This window comes from Chiloscyllium punctatum, chromosome 12, assembly GCF_047496795.1.
Source record: "Chiloscyllium punctatum isolate Juve2018m chromosome 12, sChiPun1.3, whole genome shotgun sequence".
NCBI lineage: Eukaryota > Metazoa > Chordata > Chondrichthyes > Orectolobiformes > Hemiscylliidae > Chiloscyllium > Chiloscyllium punctatum.
Window position 1 is genome coordinate 22,345,906 of NC_092750.1, and position 18,202 is coordinate 22,364,107.

Sequence of the window (18,202 nt, forward strand, 5' to 3'; positions counted from 1 at the left end):
CAATGCACTGTCGAATACGCTTTACGGCCGCACTGCTGATGCTAACGTTAGTTGGGGACAGAACCGGAGTTGTGGATTGGTGTTGTTATTATTGTTTTATTATATATTCTTTCGGATCAGCCGAGTTGGGTAAGGACGGCCTTGGTTGCGGAGCTGTACTGGGATGAGTGATGTGTGGGAGTTGTATGTGCAGGCTCTTTCCCGCTTGTTTTTGTGTGGCTGCCAAGGGTGTTTTTGAGGTTCAGGCCGCTGCTTCTTTTGTTGTCAGTCAGCTTTCCAGACTCCAGATTTCACCCGCGCGATGACTTGTGTCCATCTCTCTGTCATTTCATTCAGCGTCTAAATAGGTTGTTTTTGTTTATGCGCATGTAGAAAGGGAGCAAAGATTTTAACTTTTTCCTGTTCCAAAGATATGAATGAAATTTACTCTGCTTACAACATCCAGATATCATTGCAGGATATTCAAACACGCAGTTAAAATGCTTATTCCTACAAGACAATTAATTACTATTGTCAATGGATTTTTTAAAAAAATGAAATGACGCTGTGTACAATCGGGGAATAAAATCTGCCGGTGATCCTAGGAATAGATCACTTCCTTGATTGGAGGAACAAACTACATTTTTGTGATTGCTGTCATAACACCACTTTAAACATATTTACATTTCTCAGAGGGCACTTCACTTAAGAAAAAGTTGTCCAATTACATCAAAACTTAGAAAATTTGTTTGAGAATTTTGGTGATTGGGAAATTTTTGAAAATGTTATTTCAAATTCATTTAGACTTAATACATATTGAGTTGTTAAATTTTCCACTTAGTCGCAGTTTACCAAGATCCACTGGGCAAAAACATTAGGCCAGAAGTTGCTGAAAAAGTAAGAGAGTTGTGTTAAATTCTATGTTTGTAAGTAGCCCAGCAATTCATGGCAACTTTGAGATAACTTGATTAGTTGCACGTTATTGCAAAATTGGCTTTGTGAAAGCAGGAGCTGACAGACGGCTGATCTGTGAGTTTTAAGACATTGCTCCATTTGCTCTGTTAAAATTAATTTTGACTCATTACAGAAAAGTAGAACTAGTACTTAATGGTGTAAGAACTGTTTTAATTACAAGTTTAACGTTCTCATGAAATCACCTAATCTCTGTCTTCAAAAGGAAATAATTAAAGCAGTTGATTCCCTTCATCAGATGATATATTGTGTTTTGTTTTACTTTTCCTTTTTGACTCTCTCCTTTAAGATTAAATTTCTCTTGCTTTTTTTTTAAACTTAGTTCTGATCCATTCCATTTCTCTGAACGTTGTTTTTCTTTTCTTTATCCTTAAATCTCATTAGTCTATGAGATAGACTGTTAGTCCTGTCATTCAACCAGATGGTCTGCTATCTTTACAGTGTGTCTATCAATTGCAGTTCCAGTAATTTATGACAAAAAATATCTGACTAATCTGACATACTTTGAAATGCCTCTCACCAGAAAATTCCAAACCAAGTAATAAATTCACTGGTAAGAATGTATTGAAAATATCTGACTAATGTGACATACTTTGAAATGCCTGGCACCAGAAAATTCCAAACCAAGTAATAAATTCACTGGTAAAAATCTGTTGAGATCTTACAGACAAGAGTGATCATGAAGCTATGAGAGAAAGAAAATTGACAGCTCACGTTTATTAAAAATATTAAATTGTCAGTAATGAAATAACTTAATCAACAAATTGAAAGATTTATATTTATTTTGACACATCAATATATTATTCACTTCAATGTTCTCAAAATTAATTTTGTGTTCAGGTGATGAACACTATACTGCTTCCATCTATAAATTACTATCTTTCTGAGAAACTTCTTCGCAAAGAATTCCAGGAATTTTTAAGTACTGAGGCAGTTTCCATTGGAACCCATGGAAAATTTAACTTTTTCTTCAAAATGAATGCCATTACTTAAATTATGTGATCATTACTTCTGTAAACTCTGGTGATTAAAGATGCCTGGACAATTATTTTGTTCTTGGTTCTAAAATAAAAAATAATTTTTCCTATTTGAATTTCGTTCACTTGTTAGTTTGGAAAGTACTGTTAACCCTGAATGGTTAGAATAATTCAGACCATAAGAGGCCCTTTTGCCCATCGGGTTGACCAAACCTAAATGATTACATCTAAGCCTGATGCTACATTTTAACTTTAGTACAGTATCTGATAGTATAAATTCTAAATATGAGGCTATCTGATACAAATCAAAACACTTTGCTACTCCTGTGAGCCAACAGAAAGCAAAGGAAAAAATCTGCATGAAAGTTTGTTGCAGGCATAGAATATTGACTTGACAACTACAAACTCAATAGATGTGTGGCTAGAAGTGTGCCAGTGCAGTAATTATTATTTCTACAGTTTAACCATTATGATTGTTTGGGGGGTGTTGGGGTGGAGGTGATATCAGGAGGATTGAGTTCTGATGAAGAGTCATTGAACCAAAAGTATTGACTCTGCTTTCACTGCACAGATGGTGCCAGATCTGCTGAGTTTCTCCAGCAATTTCTGTTTTTGTTTCAGATATCAAGAGTGCATAGATATCCCTAGTTTATCACTGAAAATTTTAGAAAGAAAAGGGAAAGGATTTTTTTTGGACAAAACTAGGAGTCTCAGCAGAACAAAACTTTGCATAATAGCATGCAAATTTTCTTCAAATGCAATCAACCAGCATAAGATATGATTGTAGGATATTGCTGTCTAAGTTTCCTTTTCCCTCTATGAAAAAAGTATCCTATGGTTAACCAGTGTATTTGTTTATCCAATTTAATAGCCAAAGTCACTTACATTTTTTTAAAAATGCCTATAAAGTAACAGTTTCATGAATGAGAATATACTGTAAAGGTACCTGCCTTACTAGAGCTGTGTTACTTTCCCATGTACTCTTTCTGTTCCCCATCTAGTACCGTATTTATTGTGCAAGTACTGACTGAAGAATGCAAAAGAAAAGCAAATGTGAAAAAAAGATTGGGAGAGGGTGGTGGCGGGAAACTGCCTGACTATTGTAGGAATGAGTATTGTTTTTAAGTGCACAAGATTCAGGTATCATTTTTGTGTATATATTTTCCCCACATGCTTTCAACTTGGTCCAGGCCTCAGAGGTTGGAAGTTTGCTCTATTGGACTAGACGGACTTTGCATATGAATCGGATGACCTTTTGTCCTAATGTGGTGTTTCCAAGTGAGCACTTTATGTTCTGTTAGACTGCATTTTTACAATACCCTACTGTATGTTTTTCTATGGCATAACCTTAAGTTGCTTAATACTGCTATTTTATAATGTTAACTTGAAATCAATTGTTGTTTGTGCCTTGAAAATTCCAGAGAAAAGTTTCAGGGTTTTCCTCAGATAAAAAGGAGGGAAAAGTAAAACAATACAAATGTTTGAAATTTATGATAGAAACAAAAAAAAATCCAGAAGTAGATGACTTCAGATTCAGCAGCATGTGCAGAGAGAGAAAGAAAGTTTGTTTTAGCTTAATGACATTTCATCAGAATGAAATTTCATTGACCCTGTTCTCTCTTCATCGATGCTACCTGACTAACTGAACATTTCCAGTATTTTCTCTTTTATTTTCAGAAATAAAAAATTATGTTTGTCAGTAACAGATTGTAGATTTATGAAGGGATGGCCATCCTTTCTTCATAACTATCTCACAATAAAAACCACAGTTACATTATAGTTTCTAAGCAACTGATTGCAAGTGTTGAATCTATGTGGCAAAGATCCCATACTCCAAATGTCTTCCTTTTTTTAACCAATGAGGAATAGTCTAAAATTTTTTTAAAAAGACAGTTTACTTTGCCTATTCAATTGCTGAAAGGAACCCTTTATTCTTGAAATCAAACTTCACTCGAAATTTGCATAAATTGTATTTACTACTTGCTGATTGATGTTTGAGTTTTTTTTACATTAAAACTACTAATCTTGTAGCTAAACATGATATTCGTAATCATGTTAGATGTAATTGTAATAATTTTACTTTATGTATTGCATAAATAAAACTATTTTTCACTCTTTATCCTCAGGATGTTAGCAATGCTGGTATAATGGCACTTTTGAAGATGCTTCTTTGAAACTCTTATGTTGACACTTCTATAGTGGTCTTATCAAATCTGATAAAAGAAGGAAGCAGTTGAGTTACTTAGTGAAAACCTATGCATATTTATGTTTGATTCCAAATATTGTTTGAGGAATACAAATGAATGCCCTTTATTTTACACATGCATTATTTCATTGCTTATGATGTTGGACTCCACCATGCAGAAATAGGAGTCCATTACCTCAGTTGGCTGGATTCAATTCCCGCACCAGTTGAGGTTGCCATAAAGACTGTCCTTGTTAACCTGAGATGTGGTGTCCTTTAGGTTAAACCACCACCAATTGCCACTCTGTAATGAGAAAACAGCCCTATGGTCCTCTAGACCAATGGCAATTTTGCTTTTACTTGTTATACAAATGAAGACTTTTCTAGTGGGTGTTTTGACACCTCTTCCAGCTTCCATCAATTTAGCAGAGATCTATGGTGCACTGCATCAAAAGCACCAATTAGAACCCAGAAAGTGGCAATTGTCTATTTTTACAGATAGGCTTAAATTTATATACTCCAAAAATGCTTTAATGATGCATTTCACTTTTATAGTCAGGGTGCTTACATTAATGGTTCATGAAAGTTTGAATATAAATGTGGCATAAGACTGACAATAATGTATAGGTATCTTTCCACCCTTCAGGCACTCTGCCTGTATTCCTGATGAAGGACTTTTGTCCGAAACATTGATTTTACTGCTCCTCAAATGCTGCCTGAACAGCTGTGCTTTTCCAGCACCACTCTAATCTAAGCTCTAACAATAATGTATACAAATCAAAAGAATCAACAGTGACTCTTGAGCTTAAAAACTTCATAAGAAGAACTAGTGTGCCTGTGGTACTCAAACTAATACTGGTCTCAGACCATTGGGTGCTTAAATGATTTTAAACATATCTGATGTTTTGCCTCTATTTCCTTTTTTGGTGCACCATTCTAAACTTTATTTTGCATTCTTTGGGCAAAGAGGTTTTTCCAAATACCTTTTCCAAATTTACCCCTCTCATTTTCATTTTATTCTATTCTCCTGGTAGTAATAATCTGTTTACCTTATTGACACTGTTAAATATTTGATCTATTTCAATGTATATGTTCCTAGAATGATTTTGATTCAGTCGCAAAACTTATACGTTGTAAATGAGTTTCAATGTGCAGTCTCAATTTTTGGTACAGTATATGTGAGCTTGATATAGCTTTGAGTTCCTTGTTCACAATAAAATGTCAAAACTGTTTCTTTTCTATCATTCTGAAGAAAACAAGTCAAAGTATATAAAGGGGGCATCTGCAAAATGACACTAATCAGTCACGGGACTAAAGCCCTGTGCTAGTTGTACAAGTGCTCTTTGTAGTTAGGAAATTGGAATGATAAAGTAAGGAAATATCAGTGTGGGAAAGTTGAATTGTTTCATTGCCCTAGAGTCCCTGTTATTTGTAGCACCTCAAAGTTGTGTTTAAAAATATTCTGGTTTTAGCATTCATAGTTTGAATTGTATCAACTTCTGTTTATAGATTCACAATATAAATTTCTAAACAGTGTTTACCCTTAGAAGCATAAATTATATCAAGAAGTAGATTTTAAAATCCAAGAAATAGAATGGTATAAATTATGTTTTCTGATAGTGTTTTCTTAGGATGTGAGCAATACTGGCAAGGCCAGCATTTGTTGCTCATCTCTAACTTCCTTTGAGATCAGTGGTTTGCTATACCATTTTGAACCTATGCCTCCAGAGTATTAGCTTGGCCCTCTGGATTGCTAGTCCAATAACATTATAACCTCACCGTCGCCATAATCTCTAGCCCCCTTCTAAATGATAATAGTAGTGATATGATGATAGTGTTAATGAAGACTATGAATAAACATCTAATTTTTTTGAGTCAACTCATCATTGAATGCCTTATGTTTAAAGATATTACCAAAATTCCTATGGGTTCAAAAAGAAAGAGAGCCACTTCTCCTTCAAGCAGTATTAGTGGAGGGGACTGTGATGACGGACACCCTGTTTCTGGAAGCAATGCAGGATCAAGTAGAAAAAGAAGAAAACTTTCCAACATTCCAACTGTAGATCCTGTAAGTTTGACTACAGTGTCTTTCTGTATTCCTATTACTGTAGTTTCTATAAATAAGTATTCAGACTTGTTGAGTATATTGGAAATTTACATTCTTATCATTAGAAGATAGTTAGCTTCATTTCATTGATAAATGAAATGCTGAAATTTAGTTTTTGTCCACACTTCATTCACCATTGAATCATAAAAACAACCAATTGAATAATGTAGTCTGAATGATTTGTCTTGAATTTTAACATTTTATTTTGCCTGTTTAAAGGAAGAAGTGTTAAGTGATGTAAATACTTAATTGGTAGACCAGTAAGTTACATTAAAACAAAGATTTGGGAGATATAACTTCTGTATTCTAGAAATATCTGTTGAAATTGAATTTGGGGTATGTATGGTTCATTGAAAATTCATTGGCCCTTGCCTCTTTGCCACTGACTTCAAAACACTTGTTGCCACTGACCTTGAAGACAGCTGCTGTGTGAGTTCCCCTAATCTTTACCTTTATCTTTTACTTTTCTCAACTTGCAACTGACTGTGATTATCATTATTGGGGATTCCCTTTGTCGAGCTGCAGTAATGTCATGGGATGTTTAAATAATTTTCACCGACAGCAAACCAGGAAATGAAACAATTATTTGTTAAAAGATTTGCAGAGAGCGAAATAAATATTGGGATGCAAATGCGGGTTAAGGTAGATATTAAAATTTCAAGAACAGACTTTTAAAAAGTTCAATTGAAATGCATTCATGGCAGTCTCTGGATGTTAGTAGATCCAGAGCAAACACATCTGCAGTAAGTGTTTACACGTTGAGCAGATTCAGCTTAGGATTTGAGCTGGAAGACCAATTACAGGCTCCAGAACACCATCGTGTGCATATTTTGTACAAGGAAGCAATCACACTCTCGAGATGGGATTTTTCAATTTGCCCACTGCTTAGGGAAAGATATGAATGTGAGTTAGACAAGTAAGGAGACCCAGAGGGCAAAATGCAGGATCCTCACCCTCAGTGATTAACTCGCAGAGTTTGGGGTATTTCTGCAGGTTTGGTTGAGAGTGAGGGTTGCAGGGTGGATGAACTACTGAACGTTACACCTTAGTGCAGAAAGCCATTCAAGTGGGGGAAGCAAAAGGGAATTTAGTAGTAGTAGTAGACAGAAATTAAGGGAGTTGACATTGTTTTCTGCAATAAAGAACAAGAATCCAGAAGATTGTATTGCCTGCCTGGTCCCAGAGTTCAGGACATCTGCTCAGGGCCAGAGAGGGGAAGGTGAGGATCCCATTGTCATGGTTAATGTAGATGCCCATAACATAGTCAGGATGAAGATGAAGGTTCTTCATAATCAGTATGGGGTACAAGGGACCAAATTTAAGAAGCAGAACTTCTAGGGTAATAATGGATTATTACCTGAGCCATGTGCAAATTTAGCTTTGGGCATATAGATTTGAGGAATTAATGTAAGGCAATGGAATGAATGAAATAATAATTCACTTGAATATCTGGAATTTTTTTTACCTTGCTCAAATGAAATTGACTACCGGGTTCTTCTCTTATTTTATAGCATTAGAAACCACATAAGGTCACCATGAAGGACACTTCTTCTCAACCTCTCCCCTCACCTGGAACATGGTGACCCTCAGGTTAAACCACCACTAGCTGTCTCCTTATGAGAGAGCAGCCCTATGGTGTTCTGCAAATATGACAACTTTACTTACACATATTTCATCCATATTAATTACTTGACTTTTTTTATGTTTTAATTTTATTGACTATATATATTTCATCTAGATTAATATATTTCATATTTATAGTGTATTCCTATTTCTTCCATAGTAATTACTTAACATGTTTTCATCTTTTAATTTTATGGACTCATATAATATTTCATCTAAAGTAATTTAAATATATAACTAATTACTGCACTTCACATTGAAATCCTGCAAACTATTTGAGTTTTGATCCCTGAAAAATTAGAGCTGACCTTTATATGAGGTATATAAGTTTGTCTTTTTTTGTCTAAACTATATGGAGTCAGCTTCTTAATGAGATGACATCCAGTAAGTGCATGTTTCAAAAAAAATAGATTTTTTGAATTTGAATTTGAACTTGACCACCATGTTGACAGATAGAAGTATAAATATTTTAGAATACTGTCAAATTTTGCTGTTCTTTAAGTAATCTTTAAATGTACCTTTTAAGGTATAAATTTTGTCTTTCTGGTTTGCATACATTATAATAGGTAAAGACATAAAAATAAGAGTAAGCCAATCAGTCTTACAAGCCTCTTTGACCAGCCTGGGAGATCGTGGCTCATTTTTACCTCAACTCATTTTATCCTGGTTTGCTCCATACCTGTCAAAATTGTAAATTTAAAATGATAAAAAATATTCCTGGGCTTTTAAATTTCTTGCCTAACTTTAATCCTGAATGATTGAGCTCTATTTTTAAGATTGTGCCCCATGGTCTAGATTTCCCTTCCAGAGGAAATCATTTGCTATCAAATTGTTTCATTTTAAGTACCTCAAATATTTCACTCTTCTAAGCAACTTGCACCAAGTTGATGCAATATGTTTTCACAGTGTAACCCTTGAAATGCTTGGTAGTTTCTAAATCTGTGCTGTAGTCTCACCAAGGAGGGAAGTGGTGACATGGTATTAAAGTCACTGAACTGGTGATCTGGGACCTTGGGGTCATAAGTTTGAAGTCCATCAGGGATGATGGTGAAATTTGAATTTGGTAACAGAAATTTGGTATTAACTATGATCAATTGTAGTCAAGCCAATCTGGTTCACAAATGTCCATTAATCTGCCATCCTTACCTGGTTCGGTCTACATGCATCTCCAGGCCCACATCAATGTACTTGACTCTTAATTGTCTATTGGGCAATTGTGGTTGAGCAATAAATGCTGGATTATCCAGCACCATCCACATCCCATAAAGGATAAACTAAAAACAAAAAAATCCTGAGGTATGGTGCCCAAAATTAAACACTACTCCGTATAAGATCTGCTACGGTTCTGTACGACTAAGCGTTTGCTCATATATATGATGTAAAAAATTTCTTTTAACAGATTGCAGTTTGCCATGAGCTGTACAATACCATTAGAGATTACAAGGATGATCATGGAAGACTGCTGTGTGAGCTCTTCATCAGAGCCCCAAAACGAAGGTAGCATTTTGGAAATCCTTGACTTTGGAGGTTTTTCAGAATTTATTGTTTAAGAAAAATCAAGTTCTTGATCTTTAGCTAGCCAATATTTTTCATGTTTAGGTCTAAAACCGGTTAGAGTCTAACTTTGCTAACTCTTAAAAACTGACTGAATTCAATCAGATCCATTGATGCATAAATGTACTGACTTTTATAAATTCAGCATAATGAGTTGAGGATGTTTAAGCAGCCAGTGAAATAATGCTAATTGAGGAAAATGTTTTAATACTTTAAATAATCCTGCATAGTTGAAAAATATTGCATTCCTTCTTAGAGACCCTTACTGATATTTTTGTATCTCCTTTTCCAATACTGAACACCATTCTCCAATGTTGCAAATAAGCAGATAACATATTCCAATGCTTCTACCAGTGAATCACCAAAGTCAGGCATGAAAAGGTGGCCCATGCCAACTCAGTCTAATTCAGATCAAGGAATCAATAATTTGGATATTATAAATGTGATCACATTGTGGTGAGCATCACATTGTTATTTTAACCCATAACAGGAAATTTCAACAGGGTGAATTGGAAAATGTGATTATTTCATGAATTTAACATTGTCATTGAGTATGAGAACAGAGAGTAGGATAAGTTCCTTCCAACAGTGTTGTTAAAGGATAAAATGTCTGCCAGAAAGTAGTTGAGGCAACACCTTTCCACCTTTTAAAGAAAAATGAATAAATATTTGAAGAGAGAAAAATATGAATATATACCAATGGGCAGTAAGCAATGTAATGGGGTTAGTTTTGGATTGCTTTACCAATAAGCCAGTATAGATATGAAGAATGACTAGCCTCCTCCTTTGCTGTAGTGTTCTCATATTTATGTGTTTCTAAGATACCAAACAACAATTGAGCAACTTTCCAAGGAGCAACATTCATGCAAATTTCCACTCAACTCCTTTTTTCACACAAAGAAAGAGCTTGACGTTTCTGACAGGAAATTCCAATTTAGGGCTCCTTCAGTAGGGGCTTCAGTGTCAGGAGGTGGGGAAGTTGTTGGGTTCTAGTGATATAGGGAGGGTGTTGGTTCAGGGGGTGTAAGACGTCTCAGGAAGGTGTCGTAGAGAGTGTGGGCGTCAGTTGAAAAGTTGCTTAGGAATTAGGCTTTTTAATAATCTAACTTTTAGATTAGATTACTTACAGTGTGGAAACAGGCCCTTCAGCCCAACAAGTCCACACCGCCCCGCCGAAGCGCAACCCACCCATACCCCTACATCTACCCCTTACCTAACACTACGGGCAATTTAGCATGGCCAATTCACCTGACCTGCACATCTTTGGACTGTGGGAGGAAACCAGAGCACCCAGAGGAAACCTACGCAGATAAATTTTCCTAAGAACAATTTATCGCAGCAGAACCCTCTCAATTTTCTAACTTAAATGAATATTTTCCAAGAGTTCCAGGCATGGAGGAATTGCCCAGAGGAATCTTTAATTTTCCAGGTAATTCCATCAGTCTGCTATATTGGGGATTCTGTAGGGTCCCCATGCATAGCTCATATCTACATTGCAGATTATCAGGCCGATGGGAAATCCAAGCCTTGTTCTAAATGTTGTCATTATGTACTTATGACAATGGGAACAAGTTGCTTGGCCACTGATTACATTCTACAAATAGTAAAATTGTGGATTTCTTTACAGCTGAAAGGAAATGATTTTCTGAGTTTCAACAACATCGAATGCACGATTGTCAGCAAAAATGCAGGAGCTATAGTGATTGTGGTACTATCAGTTAACTGTAGATTAGTTCATTTTGGCAGGAAGCTTAGCAAAAAAAATTCTGCATTGTGCAACTTTGCAACTAATGCTACTATTCAAAGTTAACTTTTTGAGTGGAATTCAGCAGGTTTTTTGTTTAAACTTCAGCTGACAATTTTGTAATGTTGAAGTTTAAAATTAAGTGAGCTTATCAATGTGTTGATTGTAAGGTTATTAATGATTTCCAAAATGGAAGTTATAAGCTGTCAGTGATAGCAAACAATACGTTTCACTGGTCCATTTCAATCTTCACGTTAAATTTAAGAAAATCAAAATATATTAGTTCTTCAAGAGCAGCCAGATTGGCCACAGGACAACCTTCAAGCTGGTTCTGAGCACAAGTACCCTAAGCCCAGCAATGTTCAGTTGCTTCATGAATAACACACGATCCAAAGTATGGTCGGTCAGAACTGGGGTGTTTCCTGATGATTCCACGATATTCATTTTAGTTTTCATAACTCCTCAAAATGAAGTCAGACGTGCCCATGTGAGGCAAGAATTGAAAATATTTAAACATGGCGTAATAAATAGAAAGTAACATTTGTGCCACACAAGTGCCTGGCAATGACTTCTCCGACAAGAGAGAGTCTAACCATCTTCCTAGAAATTCAATAACATTACAACCATTGAATTGCATACTATTAACATCCTGAAGGATTCCATTGACCAGGAATATAACTGGATCAGCTGGATGAATCTTTGGGTGCATGAACAGGAATTGGCTATGGTATTCCATGGCAAATGGCTCACCACCTGAGTGACCAAAGCCTTTCACAACCTCGAAGGCACAGGTCAGGAGAGTGACAAAATACTCACCATTTAAATGAAAGAAGGCAGCTGTAATAACACTGGAGAGATTCAACACCATCCAGCACAAATCAGCCCCACCATCTTAAAACATTCATTTCCTCCTCCAATACAAAAGCATTGTGGCTGTGGTATGTATCATCTACAAGATGTATCCCAGAAACTGACTAAAACATTTTCAATAGCATCTCTCAAACCTTTGACCTCTGCTACTTGCAATGAGGACATCAACACCTTTGAGTGACACACCATCTTGAAGGATGTATATCACAGTTCTTTCATTCTCACTTGATCAAAATTGTTTTACTTCCTCTCTGACATCATGTCATCACACAGACTGCAACAATTCGAGAAGGCAGCTCATCATCATTTTTTCAAAAACAATGAGGGATGGGCAACAAATACTGGCTTTGTCAGCAATGCCTACATTCCAGAATGAATTTCAAAAATTGACCCTTTTAAACATCTCTGTTATATTTCTCATTTCCATCTTTTTGTAAAAAGTAGTTAAAAATCTTATTAAAATTCTGAAAAAGATTCTTTTCATTCATTTTTAGTATATTATGTATAATATTCCTTTGATGATAGGAGTTATGATCTATACTACATATTTGTGAACTGCCTTTTGTTCATTGATAAGGTGTGAACATTTCAAAAAGCATTGATTGAGCATCAGCATGCTGGTTATTAGTGAGTAAATGCAGCTTAATGACCGTGTTGATGACCTCTTCCATAATTTTGCTAATGATTGAGGGTGGGCTGAGGGGGCTGTTATATGCTAGATTGGATTTCTTTTAAGTTTTTTTTGGTAACATTGAAGAGTGTGGTTTTAAAAAATGAAATGTACTTTCATTAGTTTGTAACAGTGTGAAATAAATTGCTGTAAATTGGAAGTATGCTAGTTCGTAACTACTGTCTTTAAATTTTAATTGTTATAGGCATTTGAAATGCGTACATAATTTATGTATAAATATCTTGCAAAACAGGAACCAACCTGATTATTATGATGTGGTCTCCCACCCCATTGATCTTTTGAAGATCCAGCAGAAACTGAAGATGGAAGAATATGATGATGTTGATCAATTGACTTCTGATTTTCAGCTTATGGTTAATAATGCAAAAGCCTACTATAAGGTAATGTGTCCTTGATTGGTTTGATACCAGTTTAATTTTGTTCATGAAGTGTCATTGACCATTTTTTAAAGTTAATGTATAACTGAAAGTTATCTGAAATGAATGGTATTTTATCTTACAATAAAACCGATCCATCAACTTTTGATGGGTTAGATTCATGTTTGAATTTTTGTCAGAACAATAAGGAAGCTCCTCAGCCAAAATCTTGACTTAGCTTTTCTTTTTTCAGATGTCAGAATCATGTAAAAATTTGTTCTTATTTGAAATTCTCAGCATTTGTAGTTTTTCCTGTCTTTCTAGTTTTATCACAAAGGAATTCATCTATTATTTGGTTTGTTCCACAGATAGTAATGCTCCATTGAGAAAATATTTAAAAGTATTTTGTGCTATGGGAGTTTTCTAATTATTTTTTACATTAAAACATAAATAATTATATGAATGGTATTACTTTCATAAAGGATAATTTTACAAATTATGATGGAATTTTGGGATGAGCCCGGGTGGAGATTTAAGTACAGTAGCTTCAAAATATATTTTAAATTATGTTTATCCTGGAAGTGAAGTTTCTGTAAACAACCTTAAAATAATGATATTCACTGAGCACTTGCAGTTGGTGGATGTTAAGGTCTAATTAAAAGAGAAGGAGGTGCCTGCAAACAAACAATCAGCACCAACTCTTAGGTTATACAAAATTGGCTGTTTCTTGCCTCCTAGTTTTGATGAAAAGCTTCAATTTATGGTGTAATTTTAGCAATGTTTAATGCTCTGTACTACCAAGCGTTTGTTTAAATCTAATTTAAACATTTAACTGGCATTTAACTGAAATCTGCAGTTCCTAGCCTTAAACAGGACTTTTAACAAGGCCACCAGTTGAACAGCAGTTGGGTTTAATTAAGAAGCAGCTACAATCAATTTCTCATCAAAGGTGTCAGATAGCTTTTTTATATAGTAAATTAACTATGAAACACAGTGCAACTGAGAACTTGAGTGCAGCTAACAATACAGTTCCCTTTGTGCCACAAACTCCAGATACTTCCCCTGTAGAATCCTAGATTCTGGGCAATGCCAAAAGAGGTCATTCGACCTATCAAGTCTTCCAAAGAGCATCCTACCAAGACCCAGCCGCCCACTCTATACCCGTAACCTCACATTTACCATGGCTAATCCATCTAACCTGCACATCACTGAACTCTACGGGACAATTTAGCATTGCCAAGCCACCTAATCTGACCAGCTAATCCAGTAGAAACCCACACAAGTATGGGGTGATTGCGCAAACTCTGCACAGACATTCACCCAAGGATGAAGTGGAACCCTGGTCCCTGGCGCTGTGGGGCAGTAGCCCTAGCCTCTGGGCAGCGATGCCACCCTCAGAGGTGTGTCACAACATGTCTGAACAATCTGACTAAACATACGGCATTAGCATGCCCTAGGATTCTTGGGCACAGGGTTAGTGTCCTGCATCTATGCCAGAAGGTCCGGGTTCATGTTTCCGCCTGCCATCTTATCCATCTGGTCAGTGAATAAAATTATTTCAGTTCCTGAAGTTCAACAGAATTTACCAACTGGTGATAAAGTTAATAAAATATATAAAATTATATTTATTGCAATTATATATTTGCATAGCTAAGTTATCAATTGGAATGCATTAAGGACTGCAGAACCAGTGATGTGCCAAGGCTGCAGGATTGGATGAGCATTCCTGATGCCAAATTGCACCAGAGCAAAACAAATGAAGTAAGTTTTGATAAGGGATAGTATTACAGCTCTGCTGAGGGAGGATATTCCTGGAAATACATCCAGGGAAGTTATTTGGGTGGAACTAAGAAATAAGAAAGGGATGATCACCTTATTGGCATTGTATTATAGATCCCCTAATAATCAGAGGGAAATTGAGAAACAAGCTTGTAAGGAGATCTCAGCTATCTGTAAGAATAATAGAATGGTTATGGTAGGGGATTTTAACTTTCCAAACATAGACTGGGACTGCCATAGTGTTAAGGATTTAGATGGAGAGGAATTTGTTAATTGCGTACAAGAAAAATTTCTGATTCACTGTGTGGATGCACCTACTAGAGAAGGTGCAAAGCTTGACCTACTCTTGGGAAATAAGGCAGGGTAGATGACTGAGGTGTCAGTGGGGGAGTACTTTGGGGCCACCGACCATAATTCTACTAGATTTAAAATAGTGATGGAAAAGGATAGACCAGATCTAAAAGTTGAAGTTCTAAATTAGAGAAAGGCCAATTTTGATGGTATTAGGCAAGAATTTTCAAACGCTGACTGGGGGCATATGTTCGCAGGTAAAGGGACGGCTGGAAAATGGGAAACCTTCAGAAATTAGATAACGAAAATCCAGAGAAAGTATATTCCTGTTAGAGTGAAAGGAAAGGCTGGTAGGTATAGGGAATGCTGGATGACTAAAGAAATTGAGGGTTTGATTAAGAAAAAGAAGGAAGCATATGTCAGGTATAGACAGGATAGATCGAGTGAATCCTTAGAAGAGTATAAAGGTAGTAAGAGTGTACTTAAGAGGGAAATCAGGCAGGCAAAAAGGGGACATGAGATAGCTTTGGCAAATAGAATTCAAGAGAATCCAAAGTGTTTTTACAAATACATTAAGGACAAACAGGTAACTAGGGAGAGAATAGGGCCCCTCGAAGATCAGCAAGGTGACCTTTGTGTGGAGCCGCAGAAAATGGGGGGGGATACTAAATGGGAGTATTTTGCATCAGTATTTATTGTGGAAAAGGATATGGAAGATATAGATTGTAGGGAAATAGATGGTGACACCTTGCAAAATGTCCATATTACAGAGGAGGAAGTGCTGGATGTCTTGAAACGCATAAAGGTGGATAAATCCCCAGCCCCTGATCAGTGTACCCTAGAGCTCCATGGGAAGCTAGGGAAGTGATTGTTGGACCACTTGCTGAGATATTTGTATCATCGGTAGTCACAGGTGAGGTGCTGGAAGACTGGAGGTTAGCTAATGTGATGTTACTGTTTTAAGAAGAATGGTAAGGACAAGCCAGGGAACTATAGACCAGTGAGCCCGACGTCAGTGGTGGGCAAGTTGTTGGAGGGAATCCTGAGGGACAGAATGTACATGTATTTGGAAAGACAAGCACTGATTAGGGATAGGAGTCTAGATTAGAGTGGTGCTGGAAAAGCACAGCAGGTCAGGCAGCATGCGAGGAGCAGGAAAATCAACATTTCGGGCAAAAGCCCTTCATCAGGAATAGAGCTGGGGGTTGCAGTGAGAGAGAGACTCACTGAGATTCTTGTAGACAGAGGAAGAAAACTTCTTCAAAACAGGCATCCTTGCAAGAGGATTCGCAGTAAGGTTAAAATCAACCAGGTAAAAACAAGGAAACTGGATGCTGGAAACCGGAGTCTAGATTAGAGTGGTGCTGGAAATGCACAGCAAGTCAGGCAGCATCCGAGGAGCAGGAAAATCGACGTTTCGGGCAAAAGCCCTTCATCAGGAATAGGGATAAGGTATAGTCAACATGGTTTTGTGTGTGAGAAATCATGTCTCACAAACTTGATTCAGTTTTTTGAAGAAGTAACAGAGGATTGATGAGGGCAGAGCAGTAGATGTGATCTGTATGTACTTCAGTAAGGCGTTCAACAAGGTTCCCCATGAGAGACTGGTTAGCAAGGTTAGATCTCAGGGAATACAGGGAGAACTTGCCATTTGGATACAGAATTGGCTCAAAGGTAGAAGACAGAGGGTAGTGGTGGAGGGTTGTTTTGCAGACTGGAGGCCTGTGACCAGTGGAGTGCCACAAGGATCAGTGCTGGGTCCTCTACTTTTTGTCACTTACGTAAATGATTTGGATGCGAGCCTAAGAGTTATAGTTAGTAAGTTTGCAGATGACACCAAAACTGGAGGTATAATGGACAGCGAAGAGGTTACCTCAGATTACAACAGGATCTTGACCAGATGGGCCAATGGGCTGAGAAATGGCAGATGGAGTTTAATTCAGCCAGGTGCTGGCAGGCGGGACTAGATTGGGTTGGGATATCTGGTCGGCATGAACGGGTTGGACCAAAGGGTCTGTTTCCATGCTGTACATCTCTATGCCTCTAAGTGTTTAAAGTTAAAGCAGCATTGGCCCAGGGTTTAAATGTTGGGTGCTGAGCAATAGATACTGATCAAGGAGTCAGAAAGTTACCTGAACAGGCACAATCTAGTAGCCATTACAGATATATGGATGACATGGATTATGACCTGAATCCTGAAGTGTACAGGATGTTTACGAATAATACTGTTAGTTAATGACAGTGTTAGCATACTAGAGAAGGATGACCTAAGTTCTGGGAACGGATGTGGAAACAGTTTGGATATAGATAAGAAATTATCAATATAGGCAAGAGTGGTGTACAAGCACGCTAAAAGTAACTATTGCAGTGTAGCGCAAAACAAAAGAAATAATATAGGTTGTCAGAAAGGTACAGCAATAGGAGATTTTAATCTATCTATCAACTGGAAAAGTCATCTGGACAAAATTAACCTACATGGAGAAAGTAGGACTGCAGACACTGGAGAGTCAGAGTCGAAAGGTGTGGCATTGGAAAGCTCAGCCGGGGGATCAGGCAGCATCCAACGAGAAGGAGTGTCGATGTTTTGGGTTTAACCTATATGAGGAGTTCATAAAATATTTCAGGAAAGTTTCTTAGAATAACATATTTTCGAGCAAACCAGAGAGCAGACTGGACTAGACTTGGCATTGTGCAATGAGATGGGATTAATTAATGATTTCAAGGCATCCATAGATATTGTTTGCCTGGCATGTGGAGCCAACATTACAGCTGGTAAGTTTTTAGTAAGTGGTAATACCCGGGATGTTGATAATGCAGGAGTCAGAAATGATAATGCCATTGAATGTCAAGGTGTGATAATTGGATTCTCTCTTGTCAGGGATATTGTTTGCCAACATTACAGTATCCAAAGTCTGGATATTGTCCAAGTCTTTCTGCATTTGGACCCAGATAGCTTCATTATCTGAGGAGTAGGTGAAAGGTACAATATGCGTGTGAATGGTACTGAGTATTGTCCAGTCATTACTGAACATCTCCACTTCTGCCTAATGATGGAGAGAAGGTCTTTGATGTTG

The 18,202-nt window shown here is 36.9% G+C and overlaps 1 protein-coding gene across 8 annotated transcripts in view; it reads left to right on the plus strand.

The window, feature by feature from the left end:
• Positions 1-18,202, plus strand: part of pbrm1 (polybromo 1) — a 100,595-nt gene continuing 82,393 nt past the window's right edge. For 5 of the 8 annotated variants that reach the window (XR_011962011.1, XM_072582067.1, XM_072582072.1 and 2 more), the window contains exons 1-4: positions 1-129; positions 6,021-6,181; positions 9,243-9,340; positions 12,935-13,082. Coding sequence is in view for 7 of the 8 variants with exons in the window: in XM_072582067.1 (XP_072438168.1) it covers positions 3-129; positions 6,021-6,181; positions 9,243-9,340; positions 12,935-13,082 (534 nt within the window). In the remaining variant the exon portion in view is untranslated. Of the gene's footprint in view, positions 130-3,118; positions 3,207-4,054; positions 4,161-6,020; positions 6,182-9,242; positions 9,341-12,934; positions 13,083-18,202 lie in introns of all 8 variants that reach the window. The other 3 variants (XM_072582070.1, XM_072582071.1, XM_072582073.1) reach the window with 2 other exon arrangements.